Source organism: Lipophrys pholis (genome assembly GCF_963383615.2).
Source record: "Lipophrys pholis genome assembly, chromosome: 5".
Taxonomy (NCBI): domain Eukaryota; kingdom Metazoa; phylum Chordata; class Actinopteri; order Blenniiformes; family Blenniidae; genus Lipophrys; species Lipophrys pholis.
Window position 1 is genome coordinate 29,741,928 of NC_137628.1, and position 20,540 is coordinate 29,762,467.

Consider the following 20,540-nt stretch of genomic DNA (forward strand, 5'->3'; position numbering starts at 1 on the left):
GTCAACATTACAAGCTGTCGTCTGTGGGTGTTTTAAGACTAACTGCTCAATCTCTCTCTCCACAGCCATGCTGAGTTCCCCCAACGCGACCCTCCAGAACCCCATGTCGTCTGTTGGCGTGGGCCAGCCCAGTGCCCCCACCATCAATACCTCAGCCCCCATAGACCCCAGCTCCATGCAGAGAGCATACGCAGCACTTGGGCTGCCCTACAGCAGCCAGGCTGCTGGGCAGGCTCAGACTCAGCAGGCCCAAGGCCCAGGACAGGCAGCAGGTGCACAGAATGCCCAGACCCAACAACAGCAGCTTCAGCAGCAGATGAGACCCCTCAATGCACTTGGTAAAGTCTGACAGGCTTGGTTTGTTTTGCCACATTTTATTTTAGCTCCTAAAAGTCACTGAGTTGTCCATCAAAAGTACAAGACTAAGCTCTATGTAAACTAAATCCCCATGATACTCACTTATATATCTGGAGTTTTTAAAAGTTTTACAATATGGTGGTGTTTGACTGTTCGCACTCTGATCTCTTGTTATAATCAATGTTTGCTCACAATGTTGTGTCTTAACAGGTAACCAGATGGCTCTTGGAGGTGCTACATTGGGTGTGACCACTTCAGAACAGACAAACCTGCACACTGACTCCCTCCCCAACACACTCAACACTAACAAGTCAGTCCCTGTGCTCCTTAACATATTATCTACATTTGATTTATTCAAATGAACTGTAAAAACCTTTTGGATAATACAGCTTTATGAAAGCTTTTACTTTTCTGAAACTAGAATTGAATGTGAGAACAGTTTGATGGTTCTGTGTTGTAACATCTGCCCTGTCTTCTGTTCCGTCTTCAGTCAGCTGTTGTCAGATGGTTCAAGTGTTGGATCAATGGGAAACCTACCCACAGCAGCCGTCTCTGCCACGGGCTCCAGGAAAGCCTGGCACGAACATGTCACTCAGGACCTGCGCAATCACCTCGTACACAAACTGTAAGTGCAAACCACTGGAGAGGTCAGATCTTTGATATTCGTCTCCTGACCTTGTTCAGGACTGAAGTTTCTACTTCATTGCTGTAACTTGTGTTTTCTCTGGCAGAGTACAAGCCATATTCCCTACCCCTGACCCGGCAGCTTTGAAGGACAGACGAATGGAGAACCTGGTGGCCTACGCCCGAAAGGTGGAAGGCGACATGTACGAGTCGGCTAACAGCCGGGTGAGTTTTCCATTACGAGGGGCATGGCTTTTGTGAGTTCAGCACTGTAAAAGACCACACTTGAAACCATTTTGTCTGTGCTTGTAATTTCACCAAATACTTATTCACATAAACCAAACTATATCCTTCTTCCTTTCAGGATGAGTACTATCACTTCTTGGCAGAGAAAATCTACAAAATCCAAAAGGAGTTAGAGGAGAAGAGACGGTCAAGACTACAGAAGCAGATCATCAACCAGGCGCCTATCGCTGCCCAGGGCACGCAGCAACCCGGCCTCCCACAGCCCAGCGCTTTGGGCCCGAGACCACAGAGTGGGTTTAACTTCAAATCGTAGAAAATCTATACTTTTGCGTCTTAGGACCACTTGACTAGGATTGTGCAAAAAAATAAAGCAAAAGGTTTATGACAGACCCAAAAATTCGACCTTCTTTCTGCTCAATAAATTGTGAATTATTGTTATAAATGAAAAATATACATTTTAGTTTGTCATTTTTGCATACGTCTACACATTTTTTTTTCTTCAAAATATTTTTTACTGGGAGGTTGGGCAGAGCGATACAGCATTAATTCACATCCACAAGTTAAATAAAACTACCTTTGAGATGCTTTGCAGTTTAACAAATTAATAATAGTAATAAGAGAAAAGAAGAGGAAAAATAACAGTGAATTAACAGCAGAAGTAATAAGAAAAACAATAGAAATCATAAGAATAATGTGTAACAATTTAAATATAATAATAATACAAACATGCATAAGCCCACGCTCACAAAATACAAATGTAAGACGCACAGGAAATTAGTTGATTTTTTAAAATAAAACTTTTTTTTAAAGGGTGAGGAATTTGTCACAGTTGTTGGTGATGCTAGGGAAGATTTGCGACAGACAAAGTTCATGGTCGTGTTCAGGGTTCATTATTCCAAAGCTTGAGTGTGAAGCGAGCACAAATTGAGCTTTTATGGATTTTCTTAAGAGCAGCATCCCACTACTTATCCTCAAAGTTCAGACCCACTTCCTGCTCCCAAGCCCTCTTCACGTTAATGACTGGTGAGCTATCAAATAATAAGAGTTTATTATAAGTTTTGGAGATGAGTGACTTTTGAGGCAAGTTGTGGCTTAGAAGCTCTTCCCATTGTAGGCTCTGTGGTCTGGCAGGGAAGGATAGAAACAAAACTACAGCACAATGTCTGCTTTTAAGGTATGAAGAAATGGGGAGGGAGATGAAATTCTCAGGAGAGGTCAGTGAAGCTACAGAAAATACCATCTTTATAGATGTCTTTAAAACATTTCAGGCCGTTATCATGCCATAAGTGAAAGGTTGAATCTGTGAATGTAGGGCAAAATAAATGATTTCTCAGCAAGGGAGCTAAAATAGATACTGTTGTGAATTTAATTTAAAATGTCTCCTAAATTGGTACCAGATTTTAAGTGTGGATCGAACTACTTGGTTGTTTGTGAAGTCCGAGAGGTTGACGGGAATAGAAGAGGTCAGTAAAACAGTAAGGGAAGGTGCAACACATGACTGAGCTTCTAAATTACACCAAGGCAGATCTTTTGATTTGACCCAAAATGAGATTTTATAGATGGGTGCTGCCTAATTATACGTTTGGGAGAGACAGTCCACCATTGAATTTACACCTTTCGGGTGTAGTGTTATGGACACTAGGTGCCTTTCCTGACCATGAGAAGCTGGAAATAATTTGATCGATTGTTGTGAAGAAAAGTGGAAGAAGACATTGGAACAAGAACAGGACTTTAGGTAAAATCTAATTTTAACTGCGCTAATTCTTCCAATTAATGACAAATGTAAGCTTCCCCATCTCTGAAGGTCAGATTTGTTTTTTGTTACTAAAGAAAAGAAGTTGGCCGAATTTAGAGAATTCAAAGTTCTGGTAATATTAATCCCAAGATACCTAAAGCCAGACTGGCTCAAGATAAATGGGAGCTCAGACTGTATTTGCTTTAAGGCTGAAGCCTTGATGGGGTAGCATTCGCTTTTGGAAATATTCACTTTATACCCTAGGAATGATCCAAATTTTTGAAAGAACGCTAGAGTTGCCGGTATAGAGTGAACTGGGTCCGAGACATATAATAATAAATCATCTGCATATAGTGATAACTTAAATTCTGTGCCCAATCGATAAATCCCAGTAAAGTTTGAAGACCTTAGAACAAAAGACAATGGTTCTATCACTAACGTGAACAATAGAGGGGATCTAGGACAGCCTTGTCTGGTGCTGTGAGTTAAAGTGAAAAAGCTGGATTAGATGCCGCTGGTAGAGATGGTGGCTTGTGGTGAAGAGTAGAGTAGATGTATCCAGGAAATAATAGCTTTTCCCAGCCCAAATTTCTTCACTACAATAAATAGTTCAATTCAAAATGCTTTTTCGACATCAGCAGAGATTACTACTTCAGGGGCCAGTGTGTTTTGGAATAGATAATATTTAACAGTGTACGGACATTGAAAAACAATTGGCGTGCCTTTACAAAACCAATCTGTTTACCAATAGTTGGTATAATGTTTCCCAAGCGATGGCCATTTGCAAGGATCTTAGCATCAATGTTGATTAAGGAGCGGGGCCTGTAAGAGCTGCAGATATTTTGTTCCTTGTCTTTCTTCAGGAGACTGATAGAGGCTTGTCTTAAAGCTGGAGGGAGAGTGCCATGTTCCAGTGATTCTTTATGGGCAGTGCGTAGTGATGGGGACAGTCTGTCCTGAAATTTCTTGAAGAATTAGACTGGGAATCCCATCGGGACGGGGAGCCTTATTATTTTTCATACTTCTTATGTCAAGAACTATTTCTTCTACGGTTAATGGAGAATCAAGTTGCTTGGTGGAATCTGAATTTATCTGTGGGAAAATAAGACTATTTAAAAGGAATTCATTTCAGTAGCCTCAGGTGGTGGTTCTGACTTGTATAGAAAACAATAAAACCACCTGAAGACAGAATTAATAGTGGTTGGGTCCTTATGTAATGTGTCAGATGAGTGTTTTATCTGACTGGAGCCGGCTGTGGTGATGAGGTCAAATTCTGTCTGGAAATGAATACGCTGTTTGAGTAAACTAGGTGAGGAAAACATGGTGATTTGCTGGTCCAGTTTAGTAATATTAGTTGAGAGTTCTAAGAATTCTACTCAACGGAACTTGTACAGCTGGGCGAAATAAGAGATGATATGTCCTCGTAGGTATGCTTTCATTGTTTCCCACAGCAGTGAATGTCGACACATTTTCTAATGATTTCATCCTCCATTTGTTTTACAGATGGACCTGTTCCTCTCCCCAACATGCCAAATCAGATCATGAATCGTATGCAGGTTCCGCACGGTTTGTGCACAATTTACATTTGCATAAAGAACTAAACTAAATGTTATATCTATTTGTACTAAATAATTGAGAACCGAGGATCTGAAAAGATCTTCGTCTGCTTATCATGGAAGTAATACTGAGAAAGACATGAGATGAATGATGTCGGAAACACGTGAGAAAAACATATCACTCGTCCTTCAGATACTAGAAAATGATGTGCTTTGATTGCATGTATATGAAGAAAGAGGCAAAATTTGTAAATAATATGCAACTATGTGCATGTATGTGCAGCATATTTACGATATTATTCAATAACGTGCAGGAGAAAGAAGAAAAATTTGGTCAATTCCTGCAAGCAAGCCATTAGTTATTGTGAAGTCCTTGTTTCACCCATTTTATTACTGAAAAATTTAACCTTGATTCATTTTCAAATTCATATTTGAACTTTGCTTTAACTCAATTCTTTTCATCCATCACATAATTTACTGCAAAGTTAATCATGCTGCTCCCGTCAGGCAGACGATACAGACCCCCACTGGCCCGGACGAACATTTACAAGAAATCGTTCATCCCCTCTGCGATAACTGCTTTAAACAGCACAAAATAGGCTGCACTGTTTTTCATTTGTTGTGTTTGAATGTGTAAGTGTGTTTTTTTTTTTTTAATCATTATTGTGATAAGCCGTGTCGAAGACAAATTTCAGTTTTTACCAATGAACAAAGTTTCTATCTAATCCAGCTTAAGTAGAAAATTGTAAACTATATTGGCTATGTGAAGTTTTCCTGTCCTCATTGTTTCGATTTGTTTCCATTGATGTACTTTCTTGTCCACTCTTCTTAGCAGGAATCAACCAGTTCAACCACATGGCTCTGCCCAACGCTCAGATGTCTCAGGCGCCGCTGGGAGCCCGAGCGGCTTCGCCCATGAACCACCCGCAGCAAATGAACTTGAGCTCCGTCCCAGCGGTGAGAAAAGAAAACACCAAAAACGTGGTTTCACCCCATCAATTAAACTATAGCTACACTCGGTAGAGCGCAGACCTTCGCCAACGCCACATTTGTTTGCGGAACCGAGTCAGCATCATTAGTTTGTTAGCTCATATCGATGCTAACTAGGTCTCATCAGATTTTAAGAAAAAGCTACCAGTTAAGCTTTGTTCACATGCTGATGGATATCAAAAATAGCTGAGTCTTTGCACCACATGAATAAGTTAGAAAACATGTTGGCAGAAGCAGGTGCATGATGGGCCAACTTAAAATACTTTTTACTCAATTATGCTCTTAGCCTTTTATGGTTAGCTTAGCCATCATCCTTGTTTATCTTGGGCCAGTTTCACACAAAATTACAATTGGTGTCATAAGTCTTTCCACCTTAAATAAGGAATTTAGGTTAATATAGAATGTTTTAAGGTGGCAGATGTCAAATGAACACATTTTGAGTCAATAACACAGGAGCCTGAAATCTCATATTCATGCGTTGGAATTGCTTCACAAAACATTCAGTTCAAAACCAAATGAACAAGAAAAAAGCTGAAATCAAACTATACTTCACTTCTTAGCAAATAGCCAATGTTGACTCTCAGTTCATGTTTATGCAGCTCGAATTCCAATAATACCAGGGTAATGATTTCCTGTTTGACTTTTTTTTTTCTTCTTTTCTTGCCTTGCAGATGGGAATGTCTCCCTCCAGGATGCCCCAGGCCCAGGGCATGATGGCTGGACACAGTGGAGGCAACATGGTGGGCCAGACAGCCAACCAGGGACAGTTTCTGTCTCAGACCCAATTCCCACCTGGATCTGCTGCAGTTGCTGCGACGGGGGCCATGAATGTCACTGTGGGTCCTGGGATGAGCCAGCCACCTGCCCAAGCTGCTGTCACCCAGGTGAGACATGAAGAGAGATGAGGGCGGTGGAGCTGTAATAAACGAAGCAAAGTGACCTATTTGGTCTGGTTTATTCCATAATGGGGCCTCCTTCAAGTTTTGCTGTAATGTCAAGCTAATTCCAAGTAGTTGCCTAGAAACTAAACTCTTATCTGCTTTAACCAATCATATCTCACACTAATTGCACTTAAAAAAAAATAAATCGATCCATCCTCAAGGTGCTCTCTAAACCCCCAAATTGTGTGTGGTGTTTGTCTGTCTGATCTTATGACTATATGTCTGCTTATGTGTTTGTGTGTGCGTCCGCCTGGTGTTTTGTGTGTCCTTCTCTCCAGCAGCAGCAACAGCAGAGCGCTAACCTCCCCATGAATGCACTTGGCCCCTCACTGGGCCCTCAGCTAGCCTCCTCCCAAACCCCCTTGCACTCCACGCCTCCACCTGCCGCCTCCTCCGCTTCCACGGCTGGGGGGGCCACTAACCTTCCGCACCCCCAGCCCTCCAGCCGCAGCTCCACCCCCACCCTCCCCGGCCCCACCCCAGCCCCAGCCCAGGGCGCCACTCCGCCCTGCCCCACCCAGCCCCAACCCCAGGCGGAGCTCCCTGCAGCAGCACAGACGCAGCCCCCGCCTCAGCCCCCTACCACGCCGGTGAGACTGAGTCCCTCAGCATGCCCTCCACTCTGACCCCTCCCGTTCCCTCTGGTGCAAGCTCCCATCCCTGTGACTGCCATGTACCAACCCATTCCATCCACATTTCCATTTGATAACTTCATCCTCACCAGTCTTTGTAGCCTCCATTACAATGGGAATGTTTCCTCAGTCAACCTGAAGGAGCAATGATAGAAGTAGCAGCGCGTCATTGCTCCAGTCCTGCATGCAAGCAAGAGCCATGAAGCTGTTGTAAAGTGCTAATATCATTTATCTTTTTCTGCTTCCCTCTCTCCCTTCCTTCTTTGTTTTTCAGTTGTCTCAACCGGGAGCCAGTCTGGATAACCGGGTTCCCACGCCGGCCTCAGCTGCCAGCGCCGACATGCACTCGCAGAACGTGGGAGCAGACCTGCCCGTCCAGGAGGTCAAAACAGAAGCTCACCACGACCAACAGGAGTTTGAGGCTGCCGGTGGCAAAGCTGAGCCCAAGATGGAGGTGGGTAGCAGCTGCATGTTTAAATAAACCTAAAATATCGATATGCTTAAACTGAAGAGCTCCACACACCTGAGACCCGCTCTAAAGTTAGAACGGGGTCTGTCTCACAAATTACAGCTCTAAATCATCGTGGACGTGTCATGCATACTAATGAGTGACCCCCAGTGATTCTTCTGCCTCTCTTGATGTGCATTGAAAGAAGCTTCTGTGGGATGAATGACTGGAGAATCATTTTATATGTTGAAAAATCTTTTTAAAAATTTGCATTGTGCTCTTTGGATAAATGTAGGAGAAAATATTTACTTATGTTGTAGATTTGAGAGATTCTTCTCAGTGTTATTACACAGTTAATAAACTCTTCTGTTCGCCTGCTGTTACACATTAATAAAACGGTCGGCTTGTTGACGGACTTTTTAAGTGTACAACACAACATCTGAAAGTAGGAACGCTCGAACAACCCACCAGGCAAACTCTTAATTAACCTTTTACAGAAAAGGAAATGTTCTTCTCCTGATGTTCCCTCCAGTCAAACAGCTTGACCATAATGAGATGACTCATTTGCTTGTTTGTCTTTAGACTGAGGAAGACTCTTCTGTGGTCTTGGTAAAGAAGGAAGAGCCTGAAGAAAAGACGGAGCCAATGGAGGTGGAGGAGAAAAAGCCGGAAATGAAGACAGAACCCAAAGAAGAGGAAGAGGGCGGAGCTAACACTACCTCCTCGTCCCCCTCTCAGTCACGGAGGAAAAGTGAGGCTTAAATCGAAGCATGATTTACAAACCGAGTAAAAGAAATGATCAAGAGGGTTTTTATTGTTTGAGACGGTTCCAGCTGTGAGCTGACTGAACAATGTCCAGACTCTTGTGCTTTCTTTGATCCTGCCACTACTTAACAGAAACAATCTACAGGCTTGCGGCTCTGCTGTGAGAATCTCTTCAACAAATGATCAAACCAACGAACTGCCTTCAACACTATGTGTGAGAGCGAGAAGTTTAGACATGCTTAGGATCGTTATGTTGTTTTCATTGCCCTGACTTGTCTGTTTCAAACTTTATGATTAGAAACGGAAAATGCAAGTGTTATTTTTGTCCAAAAAGTTTCACACATGTAGATGAGGAAGTTTGTAAATAGCTTATTTTAACCACTCTGTCAACAAGGTGGTATAGATGTTGTGAAAGGCACATAATGCTCAGTCCCCAGAGAAATGCACAAGACCTTTATCCAGCGCCTGTCCGTAAAGCGAAATGTTTAGAATATTGTCTATATGTGACAGTACAGGCTTGTTCAAGACTGCCAATCACAGCTGAAGTGAATCTTAAAGACATGAACACCGCAGTTCACAAGAAGTGGAAACTTATACAAAGCACTTGTTTTTACCCTCAAAACCACAGTAATATTAGTATGAATATCAGAACTGCTCATAAGACACTGGACACTGTTTTAGAAGAGAATCACACACAGGTTAGATTGGAAAGCGTTAGAGTATCAACTCACTGTTTTCGTTTCCAGCAATATTATATGTAGTAATTGTTTGCCAGACTTGTTTGCTTAACTTGCCTTTCCACCGTTGATTTTTCAGTTTTTAAGCCCGAGGAGTTGCGCCAGGCTCTGATGCCGACTCTGGAGTCTCTGTACAGGCAGGACCCCGAGTCGCTCCCCTTCAGGCAGCCAGTAGACCCCATGCTTCTGGGTATACCGGTAGGTAGCAAACAAATACAGACTCCTATACCTGTTGCATTAGCTCACTTCCGTAATGAGTGAAGATTTACTGGTTCTTGCCTCTCCAGGACTACTTTGACATTGTAAAGAACCCAATAGACCTCTCCACAATAAAGCGCAAGCTTGACACGGGCCAATACCAGGAGCCCTGGCAGTACGTGGATGATGTTTGGCTGATGTTCAACAACGCCTGGCTCTACAACCGCAAGACGTCCCGTGTCTACAAGTACTGCTCCAAGCTGGCTGAAGTGTTTGAGTCGGAGATCGACCCGGTCATGCAGGGCCTGGGCTACTGCTGCGGGCGGAAGGTGAGAGAGAGAATCGAGTTTGTCAAAACACACGAAACTCTTTGGTTGCGCTGGGTGGGAAGGAAATCTACGCCTCGCTGTGCAGTCATCAGTAGTTCAGACTTTTGTTTTAAAAAGATGGAATATTGGATAAAAGTCATGGCAACTATAAATCCCTAACTTGAACAAAACTTTTAAACGGGCTCAGATTAGATCTTCTTGCGATTATTATATATCAGTTTTGAATAAAATCTGTTGTTCCTCTTGTTTGCAGTACGAGTTCTCCCCTCAGACCCTCTGTTGCTACGGCAAGCAGCTCTGCACCATACCTACTGGAGGCACATACTACAGTTACCAGAACAGGTATGCGTGTGTGGATACATGTTTCTGTTCTGTGCATTTATAGATGAGCTGAGCTTGGTGTTGGCCGACATTTCAACTGTACTAATAGGTCCAATTCGCACCACGCTCTGGCTTGGACAGTTTGATAATGTTTTGGTGGACAATAAATGCAGCCATTTGAAGCGTGTTGCCCATCCCCTGCAGCCAGCCTTCTGTTCTTCTTGTAGCTCAGGAGGGACTGCTATGATCCAGGCAGTACTGTCATCCTGACAGCTTACAGCTTCACTGATTCTGCCTCCCAGTCTTGGCACAGCATGAGGCTACAGAATGGTTTTGTTCGCAACATTTATTAACATCTGCCAGGTTGCAGCGCAACACATCAAGAGAAACAGACCCCGAACCCAAAAGGCCGTTGCACTGAAAAGGGGGGTTTTATGTTTTGATTATTTTTTGCTCCGCTTTTATCAAGGGCCTGGGTAAATTTAGGGCTGCTGCTCGTGCTCTTGCAGGATGGATGAAAGTATGAAGCTTGGGTAAAGGCCACACATGGTCTTGCTCATCATTGCCTTTTCTTCACTTGAAACTCCTACAAAATAGCTTATTCTGTGCTCCTTTGCACCTCCTTCTGTATAAATCAAGGTACTGCAGGTCATTTTTTATTATTTCTTTTCTTCCATCACACTTGGACCGAGCAGTTTAGAGAGCGGAGCAGCGGCGCAGCGGCGCAGCGGCGCAGCAGCCTGACAGTCAGCACGAGGCTCCTGCAGCGCAGTCCATTTACACTCTCAATGGGCGCACCGGGATTCCTCATTCTCTTTTATAAAACATGAAGTATAAAGTGTTCTTTTGTGCAGAATTGCTTTGGATACGGACGTACCAGGAGCTGAACATTTAGTATTGCGTTCTGACACTAGGAAAATAACACCGCTACCTTTTTTTTTTAAAGCTACATTTGTAATGTTGAACGTTTCCTTCCAGGTATCATTTCTGTGAAAAATGCTTTAATGAGATCCAGGGGGAAAGTGTAACGTTAGGAGACGATCCTGCACAGCCACAGACGTAAGTAAACCAGTGAAAAACCTGCTGGTAAATGAAAGTAATCTGAAGTCAGGGAAGCTTAAAAATGAAGAAGATCTCTCCACCGTTTGTTTTTCGATAACATTTTGTTTCTGCCAAGTCGTGTCGTATATATACAATAACCAAGATCACATGTCGAATGTCTACTATTAGAATTCAATCCGGAAACATGAACACAAATATTTTAGGAGTTTTTCTTACATATTTTGTTTTTCCTTTCAGGATGATATCAAAAGACCAGTTTGAACGGAAGAAGAACGATGTACTCGACCCTGAACCGTAAGCAGACACAGAAACCCTCCAATTCCTGGATTTAGTTCCACTTGTAAACAATAATTGTTAAACTTCCTTCTTAAGTGGTACTGATCACGTTTTAGTTTTTTGTGTGGCTACTATTTTTGACGCACAGCTCTCCATAATGTCACTGAGGTTTTTGGGTAATTCAGCAGCACCACCTGCTGAACACAGCCGTGTTATACATGTGCACACAAACCCTACCTGCTCTGATCAGCAGGAATACTGTTTGTTGCATTTATGTCCCGTCACAAGAAAAAAAATAGGTCAGTTTGTATCCTCACCCTCCTTCAAAGGCGCTCTTGTATTAACCCGTTTGCAAGTGCGTAACTACTGGAGGAATATTAACTTGAACCAAGATGTTTGTTTCTTGCTGCCTGAGCAGCTAAGGTATCAGAACTCATACAAATGGTGTCCTCTGGGAACATTAAGTCCAATATTTTGAAACAGTCTGCGGGTTCAGGTCATCTGCATGCATTTCTGAGAAACTGTGTGTTTGATTTTCTTCAGGTTTGTTGAATGTAAAGATTGTGGACGGAAGATGCACCAAATATGCGTCTTACACTACGAGGTCATTTGGCCTTCTGGGTGAGATGAGCATTTATTATATTTATAGTACTTAATTTGTGTTGATTGATTGGAATAAGTCTGACTTTTATCCATCCCTGTGTAGATTTATCTGTGACAACTGTTTGAAGAAGAGCGGAAAATCACGGAAGGAAAACAAGTTCTCTGCAAAAAGTTAGTATTCCTGTTTGTGTTTTTGAGTCTCTAAGCTTTAGTTTGATTTATTGTTTTGGTCCAAAGCTTTTGGCTGATCACCTTGAACTAAACATAGGTGTTATACGTTGTTTCCGTACTCATTCATGCTGTTGCAGCCTTGGTCTTGGTGTCTGCTTTCTGACACTTGGAGACCAACTTGACCTATTTGATATGCGACACCAGCAGTTCAAAGTGTTACCATTTTACAAATTGCCTTTCTAAGATGCTTTGGGTCCAAGAAAACTGAGAAGGTGACTAAATCCACAGGTTTTAAAAGAAAATATTTCTGCACTTCTTCACTGCAGGGTTGCAGTCGACACGATTGGGAATGTACATAGAGGACCGTGTGAATAAATACTTGAAGAGACAAAACCACCCGGAGGCTGGGGAAGTGTTTGTGCGAGTGGTGGCGAGCTCTGACAAAACAGTGGAGGTGAAACCAGGCATGAAAGCCAGGTAAGAGCATCACTGACGGCACGGAGAGCAAAGGAGGGGGAGGTGGCAATTTTCTTTAGTGTTCTATTAAAGAATAACCTCCAAATATTTTCACTTGAGGTATAATAGCAAGCCTTGCCTCCCTTAATCCTACTGGAGTTTATGTTTTGCACCAGCTTGGTTTTTACCATCTGTTTTATACCCACTCAAAGTAAATGTGGAGGCTGCTGCACAGTTTACAAGCTGGAGTGTGCACTCTCCCCGATAGCCTCGTGTGTCGTCCATTGTTTCCTCTTCGAAGATCAAAGTCACCGGGAGGAGCTCCTCATTCAGCCTCTTATCTTCAGGTTGATCTCAAGATGTTTGCAATTGACTGACTCGCCCACTACTTGACTTGAATCTTCTCTTTTAAAAGTGTCCTCAAGCGGCTCATGACTTGAGATTTCAAGTCACGATAAAAAGGAAGAAATGCATTTTTAAACGTATTGTGCGCTGAAGCTCTACATCAAAAAGTAGCCATAGAGATACGGTGTCGATGGGTTTTCATTTTTAGTTTGTGTTTTTTCTTTCAGGTTTGTGGACACGGGTGAAATGCCCGAGACGTTTCCGTACAGAACCAAAGCACTTTTTGCATTTGAGGAAATAGACGGCGTGGACGTTTGCTTCTTTGGGATGCACGTTCAGGAGTATGGCTCAGAGTGTCCATTCCCCAACACTAGGTCGGTACATTTTCCCTCATATGTACCACATTTCTTCAACGCGGTGTGAATAGTTTTACTGTATCCACATGTGAAAACCTGTTTGTTTTTATCAGAGGTATATTTCAGGATAAGTCAAGATCAGGAAAAATGTTCTGCATTTGGTTGATTACTAGACATTAAATCTGGATTCAATGATTTTGATTGTTTTTAATTGGAATCACAAATCTGTTGTTGCCTTCTTGTAAGTTTCCTTCATCTCTCTGTTCTTCTGCAGACGGGTCTACATATCATACCTTGACAGTATTCACTTCTTCAGACCCCGGACTCTAAGAACAGCAGTGTATCATGAGATCCTTATTGGTTATCTTGAATATGTCAAAAAACTCGGGTGAGGCTTTATTTATTTGTTTTACTTCACACCTTGAAACTGCACCAATTGATTCAGCAGCTCTCAGCTTGACTTTCGGTCTGTTGGTGCTCCTGCACAGGTACGCCCAGGGCCACATCTGGGCGTGTCCACCCAGTGAAGGAGACGACTACATTTTCCACTGCCATCCGCCCGACCAGAAGATCCCAAAGCCTAAAAGACTGCAGGAGTGGTACAGGAAGATGCTGGACAAGGCCTTTGCTGAAAGGATCCTGCATGACTACAAGGTAACCAGAAAACACTATAATAAGTCATTGCATTGCAAAAGAAAGTTTGATTATTGCAAGGATCAACCACCCTGAAAATCCTCCAAATGAAATACTTTTTCTTAGTAAGAAAAGTTCAACTCACAAGTATTTCTGGCTTGAATGTTTGTCCGTGCTTCGTTCAGGACATCTTCAAACAAGCGACGGAGGATCGTCTGACCAGCGCCAACGAGCTGCCGTACTTTGAAGGCGACTTCTGGCCGAATGTGCTTGAAGAGAGCATCAAGGAACTGGAGCAGGAGGAGGAGGAGAGGAAGAAGGAGGAGAACACTGCAGCGTCTGAAACTCCAGAGGTGGGACATGGAGTCATGGTTTGATATAAGACCAGAAGAGGTCTGGCTCTAAAACCTTTTGATTTGTTGTTTTAGTCCTTGATATCCACTGCATGAATAAAAGCTTCTATAGAAAATATACTCAACAATACTACTCATGCTAACTTAACCATATATGATTGAGATTCCGGTAAACCCCTGGGGGGTTACTGAACTGCATTTCAAGATCATTTTATTTGTCTTGTCTTTTGAAAATTTCAAGAAATATACTGAGTAAAGCTGATTATAATAACTCCATCTGCAGCCAAAGTGTTCAATATATGGAGTCATCTCCTGTTAAATTACGATTATGTATGTGATACCTACACTGGCCATTGCTGGCATGGACAAAATGTGAAAGGAACCAAATGTAGACATGAAAAGTGTTTGATGCTACCTGGCATATTGTTAATGTTGATGAATGCTAATGAAGTCTGAAGAAGAGACTCACTTTATAGATGTATGTCGTTATATATGGCATTAATGACCATAAATGCTTCATTTATTACATCATGTCATGTATTTTTCAGGGTATACCAGGTGACAGCAAAAATGCTAAGAAGAAGAACAACAAGAAGACCAATAAAAACAAGAGCAGCGTGAGCCGAGCCAATAAGAAGAAGCCTGGGATGCCGAATGTAGCCAACGATCTGTCCCAGAAGTTATACGCCACCATGGAGAAGCACAAAGAGGTCAGATGGCTTCTGTTAATGTGAAACGTTACATGCTGCTGACAAAACGCATTGCAATTTAAACTGTTGTGTAAAAGTTAAGAGTTTTTAAATCTGCTAGTCATGCAAGGACCTGATGAATCTCTCATAGTAGAAGAAAAGTATCTTATGTTTTCTCCTCTAAACTTGGACTTCTCTGCTGAAGGTGTTCTTTGTGATCCACCTTCACTCCGCGCCCATGGTCAACACCCTGCCGCCCATTGCCGACCCCGACCCCATGCTCTCCTGTGACCTAATGGACGGCCGCGACGCCTTCCTGACTCTGGCGAGGGACAAACACTGGGAGTTCAGCTCCCTGCGGAGGTGCAAGTGGAGCACCATGTGCATGCTGGTTGAGCTGCACAACCAGGGACAGGACCGCTTCGTCTACACCTGCAACGAGTGCAAGCACCACGTGGAGACGCGCTGGCACTGCACTGTGTGCGAGGTGAGTCTAAACATGTTGCTCATGGCTGTGTCCAGCGTTGAAATGCTCCAATTGTCGTAAATATTAGCTCTGCTGACTCGTAGTGGTCATTGGAGTGGTCAAGAATTCCCAGAAACACACTCCTAAACCTTGTGGAAAGCCTGCCTAGAAGGAACAAAGCTGCAAAGGGTGGACCGACATCATATTAAATCCTATGCTTTAAGAATGAGAGGTCACTCAAATTCATATACTTGAAGGCAGGCGAGCAAATACTTTTGGCAATATGGTGTATGGACTGTGCACATAAGATTAGTTTGAGGGACTGTGTCTGTTATCAGTCATACATCCCATGTTGCTAGTTTCATGCAAAGCATTTTTATGCTCAAAGAAGAATAAATTGTAGGATTGAGGTAAACACACAGTTAACATTAAAATCTTTAATTGATTAATTCAAGCTGTGCTTGATGGATGATGATGCCACTCGTGGGGTATCTACCCTGCAGCAGATATTTAGTCTGTTGTCCATTCTGATTAAAAATACATTAAAAAGATCCCCAATTAGACCTGGCAGGGGGTCAGTTTAGGCCCAGCAGACCAGCAGTTCACTGGGGAATCACAAGTCTGGGTCAATGAACCAGATCAAAGAGGTCATTCCTTTGATTTTTGATGAATATATTTATTAGCTTTAGTTGGACTCACATTTCTCTTTTTTTTTTCTTCTTCTTCTTCTTCTAAGGACTTTGATCTTTGCATTAATTGCTACAACACGAAGGGCCACGAGCACCAGATGGTGAAGTGGGGTCTTGGCCTGGACGACGACAACAACAGCCAGAGCGGAGAGGCCTCCAAGAGCCCGCAGGAGAGCCGACGTTTAAGTATTCAACGGTGCATCCAGTCCCTGGTCCACGCTTGTCAGTGTCGCAATGCCAACTGCTCGTTACCGTCCTGCCAGAAGATGAAGCGGGTGGTGCAGCACACCAAGGGCTGCAAGCGCAAAACCAACGGTGGCTGTCCCGTGTGCAAGCAGCTCATCGCGCTGTGTTGTTACCACGCTAAGCACTGTCAGGAGAACAAGTGTCCGGTCCCGTTCTGCCTGAACATCAAGCACAAGCTCCGCCAGCAGCAGCTGCAGCATCGGCTCCAACAGGCCCAGCTGATGAAGAGAAGAATGGCCACCATGCAGGGCAGAACAATGCCGCTACCGTCCCCGCCAGCCTCGGCCGCCCCCAACACTCCCACCTCCCACACCCAGCCCAACACTCCTCAAACCCCCCAGCAGCCACTTCCCAACCAGCCGCAGACCCCGAACTCTGCAGGCGTCATGTCCCCCTCGTTTGCCAACACGCCCCGCACGGGGCAGACCCAAGCCCCTGTGTCCCAGGGCAAACCTGGGCCCCAGGCTTCCCCTCTACACCAGCAGCAGTCACCCCTCCCCCAGCCGCCCCAGCAGCCCCAGCCGCCCCAGCAGCTCCAGCAGCAGCCTCCACTTGCTGCGGTCAAGATGGCAAGGCACATCGAGTTGATGGCACAAGCCCAACAGAACCAGCAGACCTACCGAGTCAACATGAACGGCTTGCCCATGAATCCTCAGCAGTCCCCCCAACGCATGACGGGTCCAATGCAGCCCCCCATGCAGATGGTGCCAGGACCTCGCGGACCGCAGGTCATGCAGCCTGGCATGGCTCCCGGACAGTGGCCCGGTGCCGCGGGGCCCATGCAGGCAGCTCCCAACCAACAGGCAGGCCTTGTCCCGGGTCAAACGCCGCAGCAGACCATGCCCATGCAGCGAGCCATGATGGCGCCGGGTCAGCAGGGCCAGAGAATGCTAATACCACAGCAGCCCGGTGCCCGGCCGCAGACCCCACAGAGACCCGGCGCTATACCTCCCAACGCCTTGCAGGACCTCCTTCGCACCCTCAAGTCACCGAGCTCGCCCCAGCAGCAGCAGCAGGTCCTCAACATCCTCAAATCAAACCCGCAGCTAATGGCTGCTTTCATCAAACAGCGAACAGCGAAGTACCACGCCAACCAGCCGCAGCAGGCAGGTCAGCAGCCGGTCATACCGCCCATGACCATGCCTGTAGGGGCAGTTCAAAGGCCGGGGATGCCCCCTCAGCAGCCTCAACAGCCTCCAGTGCAGGGATTGGCTCAGTTAGGGGCTCAGGGGCAGCTGATGAATGCAGCACACAACAACAACCCCCAGATCCAGGAGCTCTACCGTCGGCAACTCTTACGGCAGCAGCAGCAGCAACAACAACAACAACAACAGCAGCAGCAGCAGGGAGCGATGCCTCAGGGCCACCCTGGCCAGTTCCCTGCTCAGGCGCAGGGCACCGCAACCACATATTCCCAGCTCCGCATGCAGCAGCAGCAAATAGCCATGCAGGCAGGTGGAGGAGCCGCTGGGGGACCCATGGGTCAGCTGCCCCCCATGGCCCAGATGGCCCAGCAGGGCATGGGGATGGACTCCACTCAGAACTTGCTGCACCAGCGGCTGCTTCAGCAGCAGCAGCAGCAGCAACAGCAGCAGCTTCCCCAGCAGCAGGCTGTTCTCAAGCAGCAGCTGGGCTCGCCAGCGCAGCCGAGCCCCATGAGCCCGCAGGCCCACCTGCTGGCCGGCCAGCCCCAGGCCGGAGCCCACCTGCCCGGTCAGCCCGCACTAGTCAACGCCCTGAGCAACCAGGTCCGCTCCCCTGCGCCAGTCCAGTCGCCCTGTCCGCCCTCACAACAGCAGCCGCCACATTCCAGTCCCTCGTCGCAGGTCCAGAACCAGCCGCAGCCCTCGCCGCAGCACCCGCCGCCGCACTCGGGGTCCCCGCACCCCGGCCTGGGAGGATCGCTGCAGGCCCTGGAGCAGGTTCACATGGGGACGCCAGAGCAGAGCGCCATGCTGCCGCAGCTGAACACGCCCAATAGAGGAGGGCTGAGCAGTGACTTGGGGATGGTGGGAGACGCTACGGGGGACACGCTGGAGAAGTTTGTGGAGGGATTGTAGCATTTTTGCTGGGAACTAAAAGAACACATATTCACTCCCAGGGACCCTTCCTCCTCCTGCTCCTCACTTTATCCCATCAGAGGGCTTTGTTTGTTCTTTCTAAGGTTGAGAACGTTTTTTTGTACTGACATGTAAAAAGTTTCAACTGTTGCAAAAAGACGAAAAGAAAATTTGGCTGAGAGGAAAAAAAACAAAAAGTCAACTTGGAGGGAATATAATTGTTTCCTAAACCACACACGGTGGGTTGTTTCTTCCTTACGGGATTGAGGGATTTGCAAGTTGCTTCTTAAATAAAAATTTGAAGAATATATTTTTTTGGTTGCGACCAAATGTGTTCAGTACTCGATTTATTTTTTTTTTTGGTTTGTTTTTGGTATGGTTTCACGCCTTTCTCATTTTTCTCTTCTTTTTTCTTTTTTTTTTTTAAAAAGAAAATGTACAATTGCATTATATTATTCATATCTTTTTATTTTGTACCTTTGAAAATGAACTTAAAAGAATTTTTTTTTTTTGTTGAAACTGTAAAATATTTTGTCTGGGAATCAGGCCAGGTTTTCGTTTTGTTCTCGAGCTGTCATTCCTGGCAATTGTAATCTAGTGTTGTTCCATTACTGCGAGACGATGCGTTCAGGGACAGAGGTCGCTCCCTTCTTTTCTGTTTGTGTATGAAGATCAGATCTCAGTTGCGTTAAATTAGGAAATGGCCTGCAGCCGCGTGTGTTTGCAGGCGCTCACGAAGACACTGACACAAACCCTCACAATCACTAAGAGCTTCAAATGGTTTCACCTATTTCACCGACACGGACTGCAGCTGACTTTTCAGTAGCCTTGAGTTCAGGAGAATCTGTCGTGCGGGTGTAGAAATTTGTTGCTTTGACATTAAAAAGAGTTTGTCATACTTTTTTGTCATACAAATGTTGTAAAGTTGTAAAGAGAGTGTGAGAAAGAGACCAGCCCCCTAAGCTGAGGTGGAATGATCACCGGTTGTTGGTCGTCAACATCCCAATGAGGCCCAATCCTCTAAGTTTTACACTAAATCCGTTGCTATCTAGGGACGAAGGGCACATTTGAGGTTCACCTTGAGGAAAACTAAACGTCATCAACCCTCATTCCTCTCTCACAGAAACTTGAATTGGGGGGGGATTTGCCTTTTCTCCTATTGTAAATCCAGTTAAGCAAAATACTATAAATATAAGGAAGAGAGAATGAAATCACTGTATAAACTGGTTAAAGACTCATTTCTTACTTATATACCATATTGTTAAATAAACTGTGTGCAACAGAAGAACTCCAGTACTCTGTTGACTAAATCCTGAGGCATCACTCCTCCTGTCGGTGTGTTTTCTTTTGGTCAAGCTTTGTCTTCCTCAGCATATAAACGGGCACTGAAAGACTGATGGTTCGAGACGCGTTGCAGTTTTAACTTTTGGTTTACGTCCCACAATTACAGTTCTTGGAGAAAAAACTTCTTGTGCTTTAAACAAAAGCAGCAAAAAAAGTATATACAGAAATGGGTAAAACTATCTTTCAGGTTTTGTGAACGGTCTTATCTTTCGACACTGATAAAACTTGTCAGTGGATAGGATATATCAGGCAGGGAGTTAACGTTTTGTCTTCAAAGCAGGAAAGGAAAAGCCGAGCAAATTGTAAAATATCAAGTGAGTTTGACAACGGAGAGGTTGAATCGAGACTAGATCAGAGCATCTTCATAACTGCGGTCCAGGATCGTTGATGTGCTTGGACAGTGTCATTAAAGTGTGGTTTAATTGGTTATGTACGAGTCCAGTACAGCGACAACATTTTAACCCTGCAGTAATTAGATATTTTTAACTGTTCTTTTTACTATGTGATTATGAAAAACAATATAGACTGCAACATCTTCTTAATGTGAAACCTATACTTTTTTAATCTTGAAGACTTATCGAATACATCCTGCGGTTCTGAACTGCTGGAGCCGAAAATGCTTGCGATATTGATGCGATAGGAAAGCTATGCCAGAGTGATCGATCAGTCCATCACTGAGATACTGCCAAGCTCCAAATGAATCTGTTATCCAATATTTGTGTCTTAAGATTCTGACAGGAAGTTGAGCGCATCCACATGCCAACTGCATGCAAGACGTTGGTTCTGTTATTTCTGCACACGATTTTAATAATCTGTCTTCATTCATTGATTTAGCTCTATATTCAGCCACATAATTTAAAAAAAAAAATACTTAGAATGCGTTTTCTTAAAAAAAAAAGGTCATTTTTTAGC

At 44.5% G+C, this 20,540-nt stretch overlaps 1 protein-coding gene across 4 annotated transcripts in view; it reads left to right on the forward strand.

The window, feature by feature from the left end:
- The window catches only part of crebbpa (CREB binding lysine acetyltransferase a), a 49,520-nt gene extending 29,920 nt beyond the window's left edge, over positions 1–19,600 (forward strand). For 2 of the 4 annotated variants that reach the window (XM_080464143.1, XM_080464142.1), the window contains exons 6-31: positions 66–338; positions 568–667; positions 848–982; positions 1,089–1,206; positions 1,346–1,517; positions 4,466–4,528; positions 5,354–5,475; positions 6,180–6,392; positions 6,728–7,039; positions 7,356–7,535; positions 8,112–8,280; positions 9,111–9,229; positions 9,319–9,558; positions 9,812–9,900; positions 10,858–10,938; positions 11,179–11,235; positions 11,761–11,838; positions 11,924–11,991; positions 12,318–12,468; positions 13,020–13,166; positions 13,423–13,536; positions 13,637–13,802; positions 13,967–14,134; positions 14,683–14,844; positions 15,029–15,310; positions 16,026–19,600. In XM_080464143.1, the coding sequence (XP_080320269.1) occupies positions 66–338; positions 568–667; positions 848–982; positions 1,089–1,206; positions 1,346–1,517; positions 4,466–4,528; positions 5,354–5,475; positions 6,180–6,392; positions 6,728–7,039; positions 7,356–7,535; positions 8,112–8,280; positions 9,111–9,229; positions 9,319–9,558; positions 9,812–9,900; positions 10,858–10,938; positions 11,179–11,235; positions 11,761–11,838; positions 11,924–11,991; positions 12,318–12,468; positions 13,020–13,166; positions 13,423–13,536; positions 13,637–13,802; positions 13,967–14,134; positions 14,683–14,844; positions 15,029–15,310; positions 16,026–18,284 (6,038 nt within the window). In that variant the 3' untranslated portion in view covers positions 18,285–19,600. The remainder of the gene's footprint in view (positions 1–65; positions 339–567; positions 668–847; positions 983–1,088; positions 1,207–1,345; positions 1,518–4,465; positions 4,529–5,353; positions 5,476–6,179; positions 6,393–6,727; positions 7,040–7,355; positions 7,536–8,111; positions 8,281–9,110; positions 9,230–9,318; positions 9,559–9,811; positions 9,901–10,857; positions 10,939–11,178; positions 11,236–11,760; positions 11,839–11,923; positions 11,992–12,317; positions 12,469–13,019; positions 13,167–13,422; positions 13,537–13,636; positions 13,803–13,966; positions 14,135–14,682; positions 14,845–15,028; positions 15,311–16,025) is intronic. The other 2 variants (XM_080464145.1, XM_080464144.1) reach the window with 2 other exon arrangements.
- The last annotated feature ends 940 nt before the right edge of the window (positions 19,601–20,540 follow it).